We start from the raw sequence: 19342 nt of genomic DNA on the forward strand, positions 1-19342 counted from the left end.
TTGTATTTTCCTTTTCCTGTCTAAACAGTTGCCTCGTCTCCATCGCCGGCCCCCCTCCTCTCAATCCGCCATAGTTAGCATCCCATCCCATTCTCCCGCACCAACGATTCCCAACTCTTCCACTGGCCCTTATTCCCTCTTTCCCTTTTGCCTGGCGCGCCACGGCCACCCCCGTATATTATTATCAACTAGCAATTATCCTGCCAGCAATTGTAACCATCCCCAAGCCCGTAGAGCCCAGTAAAAAAAAATTACCACTTGCCCCATCTCGTCCGTCCGCTTTCCTCGCCATTCCCCCCTCCGTTCCATTTCCGCCCCCTTTCTTCCTTCTCTACTCCTACACATCGGCCACATCACAGCAAAAAAAACACCACAAATCACCGCAATCGACATTTCCATTTCCATCGATTTCGATTCGTCGCCGCATCTGATTCGTCATTTGGAGCGCTTTTTCTTGTGCTTGCACTCGTGCTCTATATTTTCCTCGTCTCCTTTTCACGCCATCAGCGCGTCTCACTCTCTTTTTCGCGTCTGCGTTTTGCCGGTCGCTCTGGCGTTGGCGCCTGCCGCTGCTGGTCAAGTGAGGCTATTCGCAAGCACGACTGTTACGGAGGACCCACCTTCTCCAGGTGTCCTTATTTGCCGACCAATCACGGATCGCCGCCCACAGCGACGCAACCCACTGCCAACCCTGCTGCAGCCAATACGGGCCATCGTTCCCTGAAGCCGAGCCGCATCTCGACACGGCTAGCTGCCGTTCCTTGAGCCTCTCCTTGAAGTTGTCCTTGGTTGCCAGTTTTACTATATCCCATGTGTCATTGATATATACCGCATACCCTTTCCACTCTTGCCCTCACTCTTTTCTTCCCTCGCACCGTTGGTGGCTGCTCGCTCCCATCGTTCGCACGACCTCGTGCGACCGCCACTCATCAGCTTACTACCATCCACCCCTGCCGACTCCTACACACACACACGCAACACTCGACACAATGGACGAAATCGTCGTTAGCAACGACCAACGTCGTACCCAGCAGACCACATTCCAACAGTACCAGCCGCCAGGCTCAGCACCTGCCGATGAGTCCCCGACGCCCTCGCGAACGGCTTCCGTCATTGTCAACGGCAAGCTCCAAGAGAAAAAGTACGATTATATTGATGGACAATGGGTGCAGCTTACTGCTGCTGGTGTTCCACGCAAGAAACCTGGTCGCAAGCCCGGCACCATTGTTAAGCCCAAGACGGATGCCGAAGTGAAGTCCCGCCGGCCACGGAAACCCCGCGACCCCGATGCGCCTTCCCTCCAGCGCAAGCGCAAGGTTGCTCTCACCGACACGGAGCAGGACGACTCCGACGTATCACGAGCCCACGGTCACGCAGGCGCTTCGCCAAACTCCACTTCCCACAGCTTCCTGCAAACATCCCCCACGCAAGCTCGCTCTTCGCCCAAGATGCCCAAGCGCGACGGCTTCCCCAGCTCCATGCATAGCATCCTCAACGACGATCCGCCTCCTGCGGCTTCTGTACCTGTCCGCACCAGCGGCCAGAGCTATGACCCCATTCGCGGCATCTCGGGACCTGCGCGTGATGCGCCCTCGCATAATCCATACTCGCCCGCTTCGGGCTCTCCCAGGGCCCCTACTCATGCCAACAAATCTCCCTCCATAGCCAGTCTGCTGGAGCCGGCCGCGCCCACAATGTCGCCTTCCAACTCACAAAACGGCTACCCTGTGTCCCGCCTACAGAACGAGAGACCCTTGCCGGCGTCCCCCTCGAGTCATCCCCCGCGGCCCTTTGCCGCTCGCCCTACCCCTGAAAAGTCACAAACACTGGATACTCTTCGGCCGGTTGTCAACCCTTCAAATTTCACCACGATTGCCAATGGCCCCGTTAGAAAAGTCTCGCCCAAGCACACTGGCGTATCGACACCTAGAACTGACGTGGATGACTTGGGAACCGACGGCGAAGGCCGCTCCATCCTCGACTTTGGCAAAGCGAAGCCAGGTGAGGAAGCTGACGTGCCTACTATTGTGCTGAGCATCAACCTTGCCAACGGTGAGACGAACAAATATGTCAACTTTTTGCGGCTCGCAGAGGACCGCTACGGCTGGGACGCCCTGCATCCCCGTCTGGCAGCGAACCGAGACCGCAAAGCGCGCATCGCGGCCGCTGCAGCAAACCTGGAAAAGATCGAGTCGGGAAGAGAATCTGGCGACGAAATGTCCGTGGACCTGTCCGACGGCGAGGGTAGCAACCCCGAGGTCGCTGGCGCCAGCGGTACCGACAACCAACCCAAGCCGACTAAGAAGAAGCGCAACTTTAAGGAGGACCAGTACGACGTCGACGACGAATTTGTGGACGATTCGGAGCTTCTCTGGGAAGCGCAGGCCGCCGCCAGCCGTGACGGCTTCTTTGTCTATTCTGGGCCGCTGGTCCCCGAGGTCGAAAAGCCTCCCGCCGGGTATGCTTCTTCTTTTCCCCATCCTCTTGAACGAATCTATGCTAACTATACTCACAGCAGCGAAGGTCCCGTTCGTCGTGGTCGCGGTGGCGGTCGCGGCAGCCGTGGCGGACGTGGAGGCATGACGCGCGGCTCTGGCACTGGTCGGGGTGGCGGTCCGGGCTCTCGCGGCGGCATCGTGCGCAAGCCACGCATCACAAAGGCCGAGAGACTGCTGCGCGAAAAAGAAAAGGCGGACCGCGAATCCATGGCCCAAATCCCCAAGACGCCGACGAGCAACTACGTCGTACCCAACCCGCTCCCGATCCAGCTTGGCGTGTGAGCATGCACTTGTACTATTTCCATTTTGCGACGAATCTTGTTTTTGTCTTGATCCTCTTTGTGGGCTCACCATATTTGAGAGCGAGAAGGAGGAACGGCGTTTGGGTGTATGACATTTAGACCGCCGCGTTGTCTACGGTCATGGAGTTTTTTTATTTCTTGTATTGCCTTTCTTTTGAGTGTCTTTTTGTCCATGTTCCTTGCTCAAGAATGGCGCTCTCATTTTGCCACGGCTGTTTTTTTTTTTCCTCTGATTTCGCCTCATTTCTGTTGATAGGTATAACCTGTCGGTTTTTTGCTGGGTTGTTTGCTTGCCACATTGTAGGGGAATTGCATGAAACGAGAGGCCTAGCGGTGGCTCTGATGTAGCGGGCTCGAGATGACTCTGTTATCATAATACAACTCTTTAATTTCTACCTTGCTTAACTTTTGTACGTGAATCGTAATCAATGTGATTGAATCGCTCCTCTACGTTGTCTTCCTTTTCAACGGTAGCTACTCACGTTTTCTTGTCCATCAGAACCACATGACAGAAAATTATCTAAAAAACAACAACAAGACAACACAGTAACCCCCCTTGCAACGCTTCACGCAATGCTAAACTCGGCAATCTCGCCCATCTCCGCCTTTTGCTCCCCCGCCACTTTGTACGCCGCCCGCCAGCGCAGTTTGACCGAGCTGACCCTGTGCGCGCCTCCGGCAGCGGCGTGCACGGCAACGTGCTGGGTAACGCCCCTGCTCTGCTTGGGCGCGAGGTCGCGACCCGTCTGCGGCTTGAGTTTGAGTTCGTAGCCCTGCCAAGGTCTCTCTGTCAGCGATTCCACTCGTCTTCTTTCTTGTCCTGGGGGTTGGGAGGAGGGGGGAAGTGTGCATCATTACCTTGGTCACGGCGAGCTGAAAGTGCAGCTCAGAAACAGGCTGCGCTGTATTATTGGAAAACGAAAACAGCATATCAATGGCCGGCGACGACGCCGTGGCGCGATTCGCCAGAAACTCGGCGCGCACGCTCCCGTCTGCAATGACGCTCTTGTGCTCGCGCGGTGGTTGCTGCGAGGACGCCGCTTCGGGCAAGGCCGAGGAAAAGCTCCACTCGTCGTCTTCGGCGGCAGGTTGCTTGCCGGCGGTGCTCGACTGCGACATGAACGCGGCAAAGGGATCCGCAGGAGGAGGAGGGGGGGCGACGGCGGACGCGGTCGGGTTGGGCGTGGTGGACTTTGACGCGGATGCCGATGCAAAGGACATGAATTGGCTGCTGCTGCTGCCCGAAGCGGCCATGTGGCTAGTGTTGTTATTGTTGTTGCTGGCGGTGCTGTTGTCTGTCAGGGAAGAGAGTAGCGCGGGGCCGGGGATATCTGTAACTTTAGTTAGTTTGTTCCGTCTTGTACCGCGCCTCATTTGATATGCGTACTTTGGTTGGCGCCGAATCCGAGCGCGATGCTTCCGCCCTGGCCAAAGCTACCGCCGGAGCCGCCGCCAATATCCAGCCCCAAGAGGTCATTCTCAATACCCTGCGTGCTTCCCGCCTGCGACGCGCCGCCGCCGCCACCATTGGCATCAGCCGCATCAGCATCAAAGTCAATCAGCGACAGCTCGCCCGCGGCACCACTCCCAGAACCAGCCACCGTCGCCGTCTGCGACGGCGTGGGCCCGCCAGCAGCCACCTTGGCAGCGCCCTCGAGGTCGCCCTTCTTCATGAGCTTGTAGCGCTCGACGGTGCGGTGTATGCTGTCGTTGATGTCAAACAACTTGGCGACGGCCTCGTGGTCGTCCGACTCCTCCTCGCACATTTTCTGAATCTTGGGCTGCGCGCTCTGCAACGACGACGCGAGCTCGGCAAAGACGTCGCCGTCTGTCATGGTATCGCCCGGGCGAAAGGCCTCAAGACGCTCCTCTAGTAGCCGCGCCTTGGCCTGGATCTTGCCCACCTCCTCGGCCGCCTTGGCGCGGTAGTCCGTCTTGGACCGCGTGTCGTAGCCGGCCATGACCTTCATCAGGCGGTTGGCCTCTTGCAGGTCCGCGGGCGTCCCGCGGCGGATGAGCTCCTGCAGCTTAGCCGACTGCGCCTCGCGTTCCTCTTGTTCCATTTCTTCGGCAGATTTGAGATTCTACACAACATTAGGCTGACGGAAGAGCATGAGTAGATATAGGTCACACGTACATCACTTGGATTTAGCACGGCCGCGTCCTCGCGCCGAACCTCGGGAAACATGTAGCCCTTGTAGCTCAACAAGCGGTGCATGTCGCGGATGAAGCCGAGGTCGTCCTTGTAGCGGCTCGTCTCGCAAATCGTCATGCGCCACTCCTCAATCGCCTCGAGAATCTTCCCCTGGACGCGCGTGGCGCGCAGCGGGGGCCGCTCGGGGAAGCGGCGGACGAGCTCGTTGAGGAACTCCTTGGTGCCGATTTGCAAGTGAAAGGGGTAGCCGCAGTTCTTGACGCAGATGTCAAGCAGCGCGAGCGCGAGCAGCGCCACGTTGGGGTTGCGGTGGTTGATGTAGGTGACAATGGACGTGGCGGCCTCGCGCGGCGCGGCGCCCTTTTTTTGGTTGATGAGGTCTGAGATTTCGAGGTTGAGCGCTAGGTTGGGCTCGTAGTTGTCCGGGCTGCACGCCGAATGGATGTAGCGCTCGAGGTGCGACGGCGTACGGCCGCCGTACTCGCCCCAGCGGTCGCGGGCGGCCGCACGCGCAGAGGCGGCCTCCATGGCGGGAATGTGTGGTGGTGATGCTGCTGGTGAGGATCGAGGCGGATGCGGAGTTGATGGGTGGTCGTGGGACGGCGGGAGTTTGCTTGAGTTGCTCGGGTTGGGTTGCGTCCGTCGAACAAGGCAGAAAAAGATGGCGAGTAGAGAGATGAAGCAAGGGTCGATGCGCGGCAATGCAGGGAAGCGCCGGTACCAATCCCCAATCCCCCTTCGTAGTGGTGATGATGACGAGCCGAGATTCTAGCTCGTCTGGCGGCTCCCCTCGTTGTGGACCGTCGACGCAGACTGTGGCGGTGGCGCGGCTGCAGGCCCAATACTCTTGCGAGCCAAGAATGTCGGGTGCAGAAATTCGTTTATCAATTAAATGATCAATCTTGATGTGTATTTTCACGATATTATAAAATATTCTCACCTTACCCTCAGCTACCGCTGCTGCACCTCACCACCAGGATCGACGGGTGGCCAGTGTCAATGTGGGGTCAACGGCGGGGCTGGTCGAAGTTCGTCGCAACTTCAATCAAAAAGGTTTGACGCTGCTCGTCATTGAGCACAGCCGCCAAACCACGCCTACACACCCGGCAGCTTTGCTCTACACCACCGCCGTCTACACCATGGTGCGGCACAAGAAAGACTTTGCCGGCCGCGGCAAGAAATTCGGCCCCCGCGGCGGCGGCTCCTCACGACCCCGCGGCTCAAACAACAGCGACTCGGACGACGGCAGCGCGCGCCGCGCCAAGCCCGCGTTCAAAGCCGCCTGCTGGGATCTCGGCCACTGCGACCCGAAGAGGTGCTCCGGCAAGAAGCTGATGCGTCTCGGCCTGATGCGGGACTTGCACCTCGGCCAGCGCCACAGCGGCGTCATCATCACGCCCAACGGCAAGCAGGTCGTCGCCCCCGACGACGCCCCGCTGCTCGACCAGCACGGCGCCGCCGTCGTCGAGTGCTCCTGGGCACGCACCCAGGAGGTCCCGTGGGCCAAGGTCGGCGGCCGCTGCGAGCGCCTGCTGCCGTACCTGGTCGCGGCCAACACGGTCAACTACGGCAAGCCGTGGCGGCTCAACTGCGTCGAGGCGCTGGCCGCGGCGTTTTACATTTGCGGGCACGCGGACTGGGCCGCGCAGATCCTGGCGCCGTTCTCGTACGGGCAGGCGTTCTTGGACATTAACGAGACGCTGCTGGACAAGTATGCGGCGTGCTCGGATGCGCCGAGTGTCAAAAAGGCCGAGGAGGAGTGGATGGCGCAGCTCGATCGCGAGTATGCGGAGAGTCGAGAGACAAAGGAAGACATGTGGACGAGCGGTAACACGAACCACCGACGGCCGAGGAGTCCATCTGACGACGAGGACGAGGATGAGGATGAGGATGACCAAGAAGAGGAACAAGGTAGCGTCGACGGGATATACCTAGGCAAGCGGCCGCAAGAGATACAGGACGAGGACGAGGACAAGGACCCCTTTGCCATTTCCGACGACAGCGACGACGACCTCGCCATGGCCGAGATCCGCCGCAAGGTGCTCGCCTCCAAGACGTTTGCCAACCTGGGCGAGGAAGAGCCCAAGGCCGCCCAGCCGGCGAGCGTCGCCCGCCCGCCGCCTCAGCTCAAGGAGCATAGCGTCACGCCCGACTCGGACAATGACGGCGGGGACAGCGACGACGACGAGTTTGACCACATCATGGACGCGACGCCCGTGACGGACCGCCTGGGCCTGTCAAAACTGGAAAAGGAGCGCGCGCAGGCGGCGCTCTCGCGCAAGACGTTTTCGTCCAATGTGGTTTCGGCACCGGGTCGGTGGTGAGCCAAACATGGGCAGGACAGAATTATAATACATGCCATGTCAATTGAATGCTGCTGTCCGTGTTTTTCTCTTCCATTCCGCTTGATGCTGTATACCTGCCTGTCGTAGTAATGGACGACAGGTCAAGGAAAAATCTATAATACATCTATGGTATCAAGTTATGAGTTTTGGTCTCCGCGTTCCCTTACATAGTTTACAATATCGTACATGCCCACCTACAGCTGGCGCTTCTCCGAAATGACCTCGTATGTCTGCAGCTGGTCGTCTTCCTGAAAGCTCTCGAAATCTTCCAGCCCGATGCCGCACTCGGTGCCCTTGCCCATTTCCTGCACGTCCTTTTTGCCGTGCTTGATGGTATCAATGATGCCTACCCAACATTAGTCAAAATCAACACGCACGTAGTCACACAACGTCCACATACCTTCGAAAATCACCTTGCCCTTGCGCAGCACCTTGACCTTGCTGCCCTTCTTCAGCGCGCCGTTGCGCACCCTACACCCCGCAATGTTGCGCACCACCCTCCGCGTCACGTTGATCGGGAACACCTGGAGGATGTCGGCTTCGCCCTGCACACGCTGCGTCACGAGCGGCGGCAGCAGCGCGCCGAGCGCCGCCCGCACGTCGTCGACGACGTGGTAGATGACGGTGTGGTCTAGGATGCGTACGCGCGCCTCGTCAGCCCGCTGCTTAATGTGCGGCGCCACGGCCGTGTTGAAGTTCACTATCAGACTGCCCGACGCCGCCGCTAGGTCCACGTCGTACTCGGTCACCTGGCCCGCCGACGAGCGCAGCACCCGCGAGCGCACCTCGTGGTTGCCTTGTTCCAAGATGCTGCCGACCACGGCCTCGACTGAGCCCGCCACGTCGGCCTTGACGATGAAGCTTTGCGTCAGCGGGCCGGTGGCAGTGGCGGCCTCTTCTTCGCCGTCCTCGCCGAGTTCAGCCTTTTCAGCGGCCAGGGTATCGGCGGCGACTTTTGCGCGCTGCCTCTGCTCCTGCTCCGCAATGTTGGCCGAGTTGGCCTCGCGGTCCGCCATCTCTGACCGGTACGCGACGGCCGTCTTGGCCCGCGCCTCGTCGGGCGCCTGCAGCACCATGTCGCCAGCCGGCGGCAGCTCGCGCCAGCCGAGGATCTCCACGGGCGTGCCGGGCGGCGCCTCGCGCATCTCGACGCCGGCCTCGTTGCGCAGCAGCCGGACGCGCGCCCACGTCTTGCCCGCAACGATGTGGTCGCCCAGGCGCAGGGTGCCCCGTTTGACGAGGACCGTGGCGGCCTTGCCGTCCTGTCTGATGCTCGATTCGAGGATCCAGCCACTCGCCATGCCGTCCGTCTCGGCGCGGACATCGAGGATCTCGGACAGGGTGACGATGTTTTCCTCGAGCTCGTCCATGCCCTGGCCTGTCTTGCCGCTGACGCAGACTACCTGTACGTCTCCGCCATAGTCTTCGATCTCGACGCCGTGGCGCGACAAATCGGCCTTGACCTGGTCGACGCGCGCGTCTTCCTTGTCAATCTTGTTGATGGCGACAATGATGGGCACCTTGGCTGCGCGGGCGTGCTTGAGGGCTTCCAGAGTTTGGGGCTTGACGCTGTCGTCGGCGGCCACCACGAGGACAACAATGTCGGTTACGTTAGCGCCGCGTTGGCGCATCGACAAGAAGGCGGCGTGGCCCGGTGTATCGAGAAATGTGATTTGCTTGCCAGTCGACATGCTGACAACAAACGCACCAATGTGCTGTGTGATGCCGCCATGCTCCTGCGCTGCCACAGACGACTTGCGGAGATAGTCGAGCAAAGTCGTCTTGCCATGATCGACATGCCCCATGATGGTCACGACAGGGGGCCGCGGCGGCAGAGACGACATATCTTCAGGCATAGGCGCCGGCTGCAGGTCTCGCCGGGCGCCGTCGTCGACTGTGGGCTCGAAACCGTACTCCATGGCAACAAGCGCGGCCGTTTCGCCGGTCATGACTGTGTCGCCTGTGATATTTTCAAAGCCCATCTCCTCCATGTCGGTCATGAAGGAAGTGAGGGGCTGTTTGAGGGATTGCGCCAGGTCCGTGGCACTGATGTACTCAGGGAGGAATATCGGTACCGCCACTGGTTTTTCAGCTTTGGCGGCTTTGCGTGCCTCCTTGGCCCTCTTGCGCTCCTCAAGTTCCTCCCAGCGATCGCCGTCGTCTTCCCACTCGTCTGTGCCTCTGCGACTGCTTCCATGGTGCTTTCCTTTTTTCGACTTTTTGTCGTCCCGAATTGGTGGCGCATCGTCGAATCTAGACTTTTTCTGCTTCGTGGGGATGTCCGTCGGGGTTTTAGAAGGGGCCAGGTCGTCACCAACGTGCGATGGGTGACTGTGTACGCCAGCATATTTGCCCTGCATCTTCTTGGGCACTTGTCGTTCACGCGCATTTCGTTTTTTCTGCGCTTCTGATAGGCCTTGTTGGTCGTCCAAATCAGCCCATAAACCAATGGGCTCCTGGTTGGGCTCCTTTTTCGCACCATTCTTGAGAGCCCTTGTCCCTAGCGTTCCTTTACCATGAGGAACAGGGTCTCGCCTTTTCTTGGTAAGCTCCTGCCAGACATTGGAATCGCCAGGTTTTCGGCCCGGGTCGTTTGCATGCGCTTTTCGGTCGGTAGAGGACCAAGAGGCTGGTGTGGCTGGATCCCGGGGCTGACGGTCGGATCGAAGTATGTCGGCCAAGACAGACTTGGATTTCAACGTCTTCTGGTCTCTCGCAGGGTCTACCGGCCGGGGTTTTCGGGGCTGCCGGGGTTTCGCTTGCTCCGCCTTGTCTGTTGATGTCGCAGGCTTTGGAGGCTCTATTGTAGCTGTTTTGCGCGCAGCCAATTCGTGTGGGAGTAGTCCTGAGGTTGCTGCGGGTTTCGCTTTGGACGCGAAAGCGCCGAAGGAGCCAAATTTGGCAGCACCACCTGAAAAACCACCGGGAAAGGATGGTTTAGAGTCATCGCCGAGGATATTCGAAGTCGAGAAGAGTCTCCTGCCCCCGAATTCTGTGGTACATGGCGACGCGACACCTGGAAGCCTGGCACTCCATGCTATTCTCGGTGGCGTTTGGGCGACGGAGCGGCCCTGGCGGCATGCAGCGCACACAAACGGGCCTCGCTGCTATATTCTGGTTAGCTAAGGCGGCACCGGAGGACCATTCTACTTACCTGCCACGCATGTGTCCTCAGCATATTGCAAATGACGCAAATTGGCTGTTCGTAGGTCCTGCAGATGCACGGAGCTAATAAATGCGACAACGTAGCTTTGGCAGCTAAATAAATCTCTGTGGAGTTTTCTAGCTCGGGGGCAGGGATAGTCCGGCAACGGTCCAGCGAGGTGATGAAGAGGCTGGTAATTTGCTGGATTTTGTTTGATTATAAATTTAAAGTGCTTTAATTTTGCAGAGTTGAAATTGGCCACTGACTTCATTGGCGGAAACTGGGCTCCCGGAATTCACATCATTCAAGCCCATTTTCAAGCCGGTCAGCCTCCTACATCTGCCCCGTTTGACGACGGGCAACTTGCCCACTGCATCTCACCACGACACCCAATTGCTCGCCCATCATGGCTCCCAAAAAGCGTTCAACAAAGTCATCGACAGCTGCGAGCTCACGAAGGGATGGAGAACCGCCAGCTCCGTTCAGAAAGCTGCCGGAGGTGCTGGCGCCTTTTGTCAAAGGGATGTCTAAGAAGCACGTGTACATTGCGCACATTGACGGACAGAAGGCCGACTTCAAGCGCAAAATCTTTTTGGTCCCGGTACTCATGAATATTGCTGTTGTGGCAGCCTTTGTTTTCCGCATGTATTGGATCCTGCCGTACTACTTTACGATCTTGGTCAAGGCCTTGCTGCAGCACCCCTCCACCTTCCCCGGGGCAACGACAACGACGTGGTCGGACCTGGGCTGGGAGATCGCAAAGCGCGGCATCAGCATGTTTATCGATCTGATGCTCTTCGTCTTCGTCTGGCCGTGGCCGGTGGAATTCGTGGCCGGGCAGACACACGGCAGCCCGGTCAAGTGGCGATGGGCCGTGGGATTTCGCGACAAGGAGATTTACGTGCGGCGTAGCCGAGACTGGCAAGCGGTGCTGGGCGACGTCATTGAGGAGCGAGATTCCAACAAGATCTTTACGGGGTACGTGGCGCAGGCTACGGCGCCGATGCTGCAGGAGCAAAAGACGGGTTATCTTTTGATGAACAACAACTGGGACCTGGACTGGAAGCTCATGGTGCGGGCGCACCGGATGGTGGACAAGAAGGAGGCGGCGCTGGATGTCTTTCGAAACCTGGTCCTGGTGCACCACGAGGAATACGGGTGGCTGAGCTACGACTTGAAGCTGGGGGTGTCGACCGAGGAGGAGCAGAAGCGACGACAGGTGTTTGCGTTTCGCGACGCACTGTCGTCGATGGACAAGGAAGACTTGTTCTTCCGCTGGGTCGAGATTGTGCAGTTTGAGGCGACGCAGCCGGGCGGATTCGGGCCTGAGAAGCAAGAGGCGGCTGCCAAGAGGATTCGAGAGCTGTTTGAGGGACAAGGCGTCGACTTTGACAAACTCTGGAAGGAGACGGTGGGCGAGAATGGTGACAAACTGGACTGAGGTGGAGGGGGGAGGCATTGACATCCGACGTGAGATCGGCGACTCAACGTGACGCGTCAGCAATGGATTGCGGAAACAAATAGACGGCTACTGTTGCATACCTACGTGATGAAAAGAAGTGTCTGGTCAGGCTGCCTGGGTACCGACCTCCAGGTACCAAAGTGGTAAAAACGGCCACGCGACAGTTGGCGGATTCGCTACCTACGTGCCAACAAGCTCTTCAGCTTGCAAAGGATGGAGAAAAAAAAGTAATTCGGTTATCTACGTTGTAGACTAGTCTAATACAATATCCAATATTTATTTATTTAATCAATACGAATTACACAAACGAGGCGGAACTGTCAACGTTCTTAGCCCCTGGCTGGCCCCTCATCCACAGTTTGCACCGCTAAAGACACGCGCCGGGTGCCAAAGCCAACCACTGCCTCGATCAAATCAGCCTCACTCCTCGGCCAGGCCTCTTAGTGGAACCTCTGACCACAAGTTGCTCCCCCAGGAACACATCACCACCTCCTCGTGCGCCCTTGCTCATCCCCTCAATTGTCCGACAACCTCCATCGCCGCACGACCGGATCAGTCACTCGCGTACCGGGCAGTCCCCTTTCGTGCGATCCATTATCGTCAGAGGTCACCCGTCCCGCTTCCCCTTCGAGGAGAAAAAAACGGGCAGACGCCCCCGAAAACCGACCGGCCCCCCGAGATCCCTCTACCACCACGACACTGCTCTCCTCGGAAAACGCGACTAGAACCAAAAACCATGTCCAGCTCAGGCCTCACAAGACGCCGCGGCGCGGGCGGCGCTGGCACCCCCGTGGCCAACGACGGCGAGGGCGGCGGCGGCAGCAGCAACGCCGCCTCGCGGGCCAACCTCAAAGACAATGGCCCCGAGACGAGCTACGAGAACGGCGAAAACGGCCACAAGATTGCCTTTGACCCCCGCGACATGAGCGAGAGCGCCGAGCGCACCAAGCAGCCTAAGCTGACTATGATGGAGGAGATTCTCCTGCTCGGGCTCAAGGACAAGCAGGTAAAGACGCCCCCCAAACCGGCTGAGGCAACATTCGCCTGCCCCTCGGTCCCAATCGGACTTGGCACGCTAACTTGACCGAAATCAACAGGGCTACCTCTCGTTCTGGAACGACAACATTTCCTATGCGCTGCGCGGGTGCATCGTCCTCGAGCTGGCCTTTCGCGGGCGCATCAGCATGGAAAAGGACCCTTCACGAAGACGCTTCCCCCCTGCCGACCGCAACATTGAAGTGATAGATGACACCCTCACCGGTGAGGTCCTCCTCGACGAGGCCCTCAAGATGATGAAGCAGAGCGAAAAGATGAGCGTCAGCTCCTGGATCGACCTGATGAGCGGTAAGCGCTGTCCACGACGCGCCGTGTATTTGCGCCCCAACCTCGACCAAGACTAACGTTTACATCCCCCACCCACAGGCGAGACGTGGAACCTGATGAAGATTGGCTACCAGCTCAAGCAGGTCCGCGAGCGGCTCGCCAAGGGCCTCGTGGACAAGGGCATCCTGCGCACCGAGAAGCGCAACTTCTTGCTCTTTGACATGGCCACGCACCCCGTCGCCGACGGCGGCGCCAAGGAGGAGCTCCGCCGCCGCGTGCGCAACGTGCTCACCCAGCGCACCGTCGTCCTCGGCGACTCCCAGTTTCTGCCCGAGACGCTCGAGTTTCGCCACCTGCGCACCGTCTGCATGGTCTGCGCCGCCTACGCCGCAAACGTGCTCGAGAATGCCTTGTCCACGCTCGGCCACGAGGCCCGCGAGCGCGCCTTTGCCCAGACGGACGACCTGCTCGCCGACTACAGCCAGTGGCCGTTTGGAAAGAAGGCGACGAGCAACGGCATCGGCGCCAACCTGCCGCAAATTATTAGCGAGGTATGACGGGGAAAAAAAAAGAAAAGGCAGAAAACACGCTTCTTGGGAGCGAGATACGCTAACAATAGAAACAGGAGGTTGGCAAAGCCAAGGACAAGGAGCTGCAACTCGAGGTCGTGGCTGCGTGCTTGAGCGTATTCACACGTCTCGACTCGCTCCTGTAGACGGCTCACCCCCCCAACGACGACGTATAACAAAATATCGACCCTACCCACGACTCTGCCCAAAACACGATGCACACTCGACAGACAAGGGATGCACAACTTGTTGCCATGAATGTTTAGAAACTGGGTCTCGGCAGCCAATCCACGTGGGATGAATTGGCCCCTAAGAGACGCACAACGACGTTGAACAAGAGGAAACAAATGACAATTGGCTCTCTATCTATATATCACTCTTAATTCTCACCACCACCACCAGCGGAACTCCTTCACAACCCTGCATCTTCTGGCTAGTTTTGGACGTTTTGTTTTTTCTCCGCCTACTTCATTTCTGGGGTTTCCTCTTGCGTCCTTTCTTGATATCTCGTGGCAAAAACAGCAACCGTGTATTCAATCTCTGTGGGCGCATCGTGAGTTGAGGTGGTAGTGCTAGGGGATAAATAGAGGGAGGAGGAAGGGAGGAGTTCTTTGTGTGGCAGTAAAGATTCGGACCAGATACGAGGCATAGTTGGCATTGATCCTTTCTTTTTTTTTTCCTTTCCCTTTCTTCTTCTGATTATTTCATGCTTTTCCTAGCCCGTTTCTTGTTAAACCTCTTGGAAGAAATTGACTTGAAGTTGACATGACGATTTAAAGTGAAGAAGCGTAGTACCAGGTCTATACTTGCCCATGTTGCAGGAACTCGACATTATACCTACACCAAATGCCGTGCTGTTATTCGAAACGGGGTTATATGTACTTTTGTTTGCTTTTTTCCTATTTCTTTTTCAACACTGTAGATTCTATATATAAGATCTTGGTTCCACGACAGGGCAGTAATATGAAGAACAACATGATGACCACATTTGTCTGAGAGAAAAAAAAACAGGAAAAAAGGGAAACTGAAATGGTTGGATGAAAAAGCAGACCGCGCGCGAAAGAAGAACCCGACAAATGCAACAAGAAAGCAATGACAAAAACCCCCGAAACGCCAGGCAAATCCTCTTTTGCAACATGGTCAACGACAGATGCCTCTCTTGTTTCTCCCCTTGGCCGCCGCCGTGTGTAATACATTCTCATTCCCTTTGTGACCATCAAGGACAGCAGGGAAAGGAAGGGAAGAAAAGCGGCAACACTCTGTAGGATCCTCTTACTTTTTGCGTCCACCCACCCCAAAGCTGCCTTCAAACCCGGGCCTCCCACCCTTCTTCTTCGCACCACCACCGGCCGCAGCGCCCTTCTTCTTCTTGCCGCCCTTGCCTGTGAGCTTGTCGTCACGGCGCTTGCGCAGGTTATCCTCGCGCTTGCGGACGCGCTCCTTTTGTGCCTGCGACACGCCCTTGAGGCGGTCCCCCCACGCCTTTTCGCTCTTCTTCTTGCCGGCCTCCTTGCGCTTAATCGTCTTCTTGAGCGTCGCCTCGTCGTCGCGAATTTTGTCGCCCTCGACGCGCCGCCGCGCCGCCAGCCACGCCTCCTTGTCCGCAATGTCGTTGCGTGTCGGCGCGTCCATCCCCTCGAGCCGCTTCTTCTGGTTCTGCACCCGCAGCAGCGCCGTTTTGGCGTCCGACGGGCCCTTGCGCTTGCTTTGCGCCAGCACGTAGCTCAGGTCGTGCGACATTTGCGAGCCGTCAGCAAATGCCACCCGGCCAAAGGAGAAGTTGCCCTCGTCGACCGCTGCCGGGCTCATAAGGCCCGGCGAGTTGGAGGCGAGCGTCTCCTCGCGCTTGCGCTCCTCTTCGAGCTTGGAAATGCGTCGCAGCTCCTTTTTGTGCTCTTTGCGCTGCACCTGCTTGGAGCGCCGCGCCTCGATGAGCTCCTGGCGTGTGCGGATCGGTTTGCCGTCGGGGCCGTCGGCCTTGCGTGCCGCGCGCAGGGCTTCGATCTTGGCCGCCAGGCGCTCCCTGAGCGCCGACGTATCCTTAGGCATGACGATGTGCTTGGGCTTCTCGGAGGGCGGGATGGTTGAGGACACCGAGGTGGTGGTGCTGGCCGGCTCGGCGGCGTCAAAAGTGGGAGAGTGAGGTTCGGAGATGGCCTCGGAGTCGTCCTTGGCGTCGAGGCCGGCGACGTCGAGGTGTGCGGCAAAGCCGGAGGATTCTTTAGCATCTGTCATGGCCGCGTCTTCCTCTACATCGACTTCTTCGGCGGCTTTGGCGGCAGCTTTGGCTTCCTTCTTGGCCTTTTGCTTCTTTGACTTGGGAGTCACGCTGTCTTCTTGATCCTTGGAGGGCTTCGCGCTTGGTGTGTGTTGTTCGTCGGCATCTCTTTGGGGTTTGGTGGCTTTCTTTTCGGCTTTGCGCTCGCGCTTCTCGGCCCTCTTTTTTTCCTTCTTGGACAACTTTGTCCCCTCGGTTGCTGGAGCCTCCTCTGATACTTCGTCATCGACTTCAACACCGGACTCTTCATCGTCCTGCTCGGGCTCGACCTCGACCTTTTGTTTCTTGTTGGGCTTTTCGGTAGCCTTTTTTAGGCCTTGGCCAGGCTGTTCAGCCTCAACTCCGTCCATAGCAACGAAGGAGTTGTCTTCCTCGTCGTCCTGCCCCTCCCCTTCCTCCTCCTCATCTTGGCGCTGCTTGCGCTTGTTCCGGGCACGCTCGTCCATGACTTCCTTTGCGTTTTTGTTCCGGTCGCTATCGGGATCAAGTTTTCCTCGGCGGGCAGCAGCCGCCTCTTTCTTCGTTTGCTTCTTTTTTTTCCATTGGTCCTGTACAGAGAGATGATGAGCACAGTAGATGGCGGGAAAGCACTTGCAACGGTGCGACAGGGCAAGGTCGAGCCGAGTCGGAGCAAGTCTTCAGGCTGATGGATAACGTACGCTGATGTCTTCTCCGTAGTACTGTTTAGCGGGGATAAGGCTCAAAAGCCCGTCAAATGCCTTTGCATGATCGCGTAAGCGATCCTAGAGCGAGGTATTAGCTTGCAATCTGTGATGTGGCCGCCTGTCCAGCTCAGGCTGCAGAGAAAAGTTTATGCGCTGGGCGGCACGCAGGCAGATGCCTGTTGTGGCGGAGCGGATTCCACGAACCTGCAGCGACGCTTCCGTCATGTTGGCGGTTTCGGCAGAGTTGGCCTACTGCTGAATATGCGCTCGGCGTATATAAATCTGCCAGTAATTGCACGCTGCACAGGATATTCACAGCTGCAGTTCGTGAAGGTGGTGAAGCGGTCGGCGACTGGAGGCGGATTTTTTTAGCGGGCTGGGAATTTTTTTGTCGACATTGTTGGCGGCGGCTCTTGAGTGGCTGAGCTCCAAATCAAGTGTGGGGGTAATCGATAAGAGGCGGTTCCTGCGACGAGACTGAAAACCACAAATATGAGTTGTATGTGACTAAAAAAATATTAAAAGAAACAATTTCTACTATTAAATACCGGATCTATACATAAATACCGTATAACAACTGGCACTAGGTTGTCGGAAGGCCTGTCATGCATGCCGTCCCAAGATGCACAACTCAGTCAACAAGCAGTCCCCTCTCACAGACTCATCAGCTAGAAATAATGGTCCGAGCAAGAAATTGCCTGCCCGGTAATTGTAGGAATGTATTCTAAATGACTTATAAAGTCAACTTGTCAAAAGTCTGCAGTGTGCGTGCTTGCGTCTCTTATATATACACGAGTGAAGGGCGAGTGCCCAAGTGGCCGCCACCGACACTACTGTCGTGGATTGGTTTATTTCTTCTTGCTCTTCTTAGGAGCAGCGGCAGCCTCGCGCAGCTTCTTCTCTCGTGCGTCAATTTCGGACCTGCGGGCCTTGTCCTGTGCATCCTTCTCCTCCTTCTCAGCCTGTCATCGCGAACGGGTTAGCTGCCTCTTTCGGGTATCATTGGCGGCGGTAGCACGTGGTTGGATATTCTTACCTGTCGACGCTCGGCCTCGGCCGCGCGCTGCTCGCGGATGAGCTTGAGACGGGCCAGGTCAGCCTTGGCCTGGTCCGTCTTGCCCTCGGCCTGCAGCTTCAGGTAGCGCTCCTTGGCGGCCTGAGCCTCGACGGCCTCGCGCTCCTTGCGGTTACCGGGAGCGCTAATCTTGGCGACTCCTTCGGTGATTTCGTCGACGTCGTCCTGGGCGGCTGTCTGCTTGCGGGCGGCCTTGGAGTGGTTGGGGTTGGCGGGCATCTCGCCTTCGCTCTCGTCCTCGTCAGTCGAGGGCATGTCACCGACCTCGACAGTGTGGCCCTGGGACTTTGCTATCGCGGCCTGCTTCTTGGCCTTTTTCTGGGCTTTGCGGTCCTCGCGGCTGGCATCGGCAGCGGGCACGGGACCGACAGCGTCGTCGTCAGAGGACTCCTCGTCCTCGTCCTCGTCTTCATCGCTGTGCTGGGCATGCGGGCTCCACATGCTGACCTTGTTGCCTTCGGCATCGGCGGGCTGGAGATCGCGAGAAAAGTGTCTGCCGCCTGCAGGGACAGTATGGTTAGCATCCAAGTCGAGCACGGAAAAAATATGGTTGGAGGGGCATGCGAGCAGGACACGAACCTCCACGGGTATACTTCTTAAATTTGCCGCCGCGACCGCGGGAGTTGGCTGCTGGTGCTGCTGAGGCAGGCATGATGAGGCTAGGCTGGGAGATGCACGGGGTGTGTGCGGGTATGAAGGTGTCAAATGTTGGAGGGAGAGGAAAGATGATCAAGGCAGAGATTGCAAGCCTGATGCGTTGGTGATGGAGGCGGGGTAGCGGGGTACAAAGGCGACTCGGGCAGAAATGTAGCACGGATAGAAGTCAGGCCAGAACAACGCGGTATGATACGATCAGGGGTGTATATTTAAGGAAAAGAAAGAATAGAAAGAGCAAGGTTCGCAACGGCCAATTAAACCAATGTTAGTCTGCGCTGAAAATTTAAACTAAGAAGCCGCAGCTGTGAGTCAAAGGCAGTGTGTGTCTCTACCGAGGGGCTATAATGTCGTAATATCAAGACAGGCGGTGATGCTGCAGGACTCACACGACATCCTACTACAGGCTATAAACTCTTTTCGAGTGAAAATAGCAAATTAGAAACAAAGACCTTGGCTACATATTTATTTGTATTTACTTCTGCCATTGCTGGCCCATTCTTGGAAGGCCAACGCCGGCCAAGGTCTGCTCGGGGCAAGGCTTACCCTGCTATAGGCGATAAAAATAGCGGGAGCTTCCGCTGTAGCACGAGGCCAACCACTGAGAGCCAAGCTAATGACCCCTGCAGACGTAATGGTACCCTCCGAAATTTATTAGTGGCTGGTGGGCGAGAAAAGGTGGTGGGAAAATCCTGCAGGGCCTGTGCCACAGCAAGCCACCGAGAAATGGCAGATTGTTCTTCCGCTCCCCATGCCCACCCGTAGGTAAAGCCAGCGCGATCCGCCCGGCCTTTGCTTGTTTTCCTCTTCTTCTTCAACCTACTAGAAAATACATTTAATCCTTCAAATTCACTCTGGCATTCATTACTCC

General features: G+C 57.4%; 8 protein-coding genes across 8 annotated transcripts; 4 read left to right on the forward strand and 4 right to left on the reverse strand.

Moving 5' to 3' along the window:
- Positions 1 to 989: 989 nt before the first annotated feature.
- On the forward strand, positions 990 to 2780 carry CCM_01266 (Histone promoter control 2 (HPC2); the record flags this gene model as incomplete). Its single annotated transcript, XM_006666422.1, has 1 exon — positions 990 to 2780. The coding sequence occupies one exon, from the start codon at positions 990 to 992 to the stop codon at positions 2778 to 2780; it is 1791 nt and encodes a 596-aa protein (XP_006666485.1).
- Positions 2781 to 3366: 586 nt separating this feature from the next.
- Positions 3367 to 5483, reverse strand: CCM_01267 (ADP-ribosylation factor-binding protein GGA1; the record flags this gene model as incomplete). The annotated part of the gene is made up of 4 exons (XM_006666423.1): positions 3367 to 3573; positions 3659 to 4131; positions 4188 to 4884; positions 4938 to 5483. 4 exons carry the CDS (start codon positions 5481 to 5483, stop codon positions 3367 to 3369), a joined length of 1923 nt encoding a protein of 640 aa, XP_006666486.1.
- A 611-nt stretch (positions 5484 to 6094) lies between these two features.
- CCM_01268 (RLI and DUF367 domain protein) lies at positions 6095 to 7279 on the forward strand (the record flags this gene model as incomplete). The annotated part of the gene is made up of 1 exon (XM_006666424.1): positions 6095 to 7279. The coding sequence occupies one exon, from the start codon at positions 6095 to 6097 to the stop codon at positions 7277 to 7279; it is 1185 nt and encodes a 394-aa protein (XP_006666487.1).
- Positions 7280 to 7494: 215 nt separating this feature from the next.
- Positions 7495 to 10478, reverse strand: CCM_01269 (mitochondrial translation initiation factor; the record flags this gene model as incomplete). The annotated part of the gene is made up of 3 exons (XM_006666425.1): positions 7495 to 7646; positions 7701 to 10407; positions 10455 to 10478. 3 exons carry the CDS (start codon positions 10476 to 10478, stop codon positions 7495 to 7497), a joined length of 2883 nt encoding a protein of 960 aa, XP_006666488.1.
- A 373-nt stretch (positions 10479 to 10851) lies between these two features.
- Positions 10852 to 11886, forward strand: CCM_01270 (uncharacterized protein; the record flags this gene model as incomplete). The annotated part of the gene is made up of 1 exon (XM_006666426.1): positions 10852 to 11886. The coding sequence occupies one exon, from the start codon at positions 10852 to 10854 to the stop codon at positions 11884 to 11886; it is 1035 nt and encodes a 344-aa protein (XP_006666489.1).
- A 757-nt stretch (positions 11887 to 12643) lies between these two features.
- CCM_01271 (vacuolar protein sorting-associated protein 74) lies at positions 12644 to 13945 on the forward strand (the record flags this gene model as incomplete). The annotated part of the gene is made up of 4 exons (XM_006666427.1): positions 12644 to 12913; positions 13005 to 13251; positions 13330 to 13781; positions 13856 to 13945. The coding sequence occupies 4 exons, from the start codon at positions 12644 to 12646 to the stop codon at positions 13943 to 13945; spliced, it is 1059 nt and encodes a 352-aa protein (XP_006666490.1).
- A 1126-nt stretch (positions 13946 to 15071) lies between these two features.
- CCM_01272 (60S ribosome biogenesis protein Rrp14, putative) lies at positions 15072 to 16967 on the reverse strand (the record flags this gene model as incomplete). Its single annotated transcript, XM_006666428.1, has 3 exons — positions 15072 to 16625; positions 16737 to 16820; positions 16947 to 16967. 3 exons carry the CDS (start codon positions 16965 to 16967, stop codon positions 15072 to 15074), a joined length of 1659 nt encoding a protein of 552 aa, XP_006666491.1.
- A 623-nt stretch (positions 16968 to 17590) lies between these two features.
- Positions 17591 to 18959, reverse strand: CCM_01273 (Casein kinase substrate, phosphoprotein PP28; the record flags this gene model as incomplete). The annotated part of the gene is made up of 4 exons (XM_006666429.1): positions 17591 to 17704; positions 17779 to 18317; positions 18397 to 18481; positions 18951 to 18959. The coding sequence occupies 4 exons, from the start codon at positions 18957 to 18959 to the stop codon at positions 17591 to 17593; spliced, it is 747 nt and encodes a 248-aa protein (XP_006666492.1).
- Between the last annotated feature and the right edge of the window lie 383 nt (positions 18960 to 19342).

Source organism: Cordyceps militaris (genome assembly GCF_000225605.1).
Source record: "Cordyceps militaris CM01 unplaced genomic scaffold CCM_S00001, whole genome shotgun sequence".
NCBI lineage: Eukaryota > Fungi > Ascomycota > Sordariomycetes > Hypocreales > Cordycipitaceae > Cordyceps > Cordyceps militaris.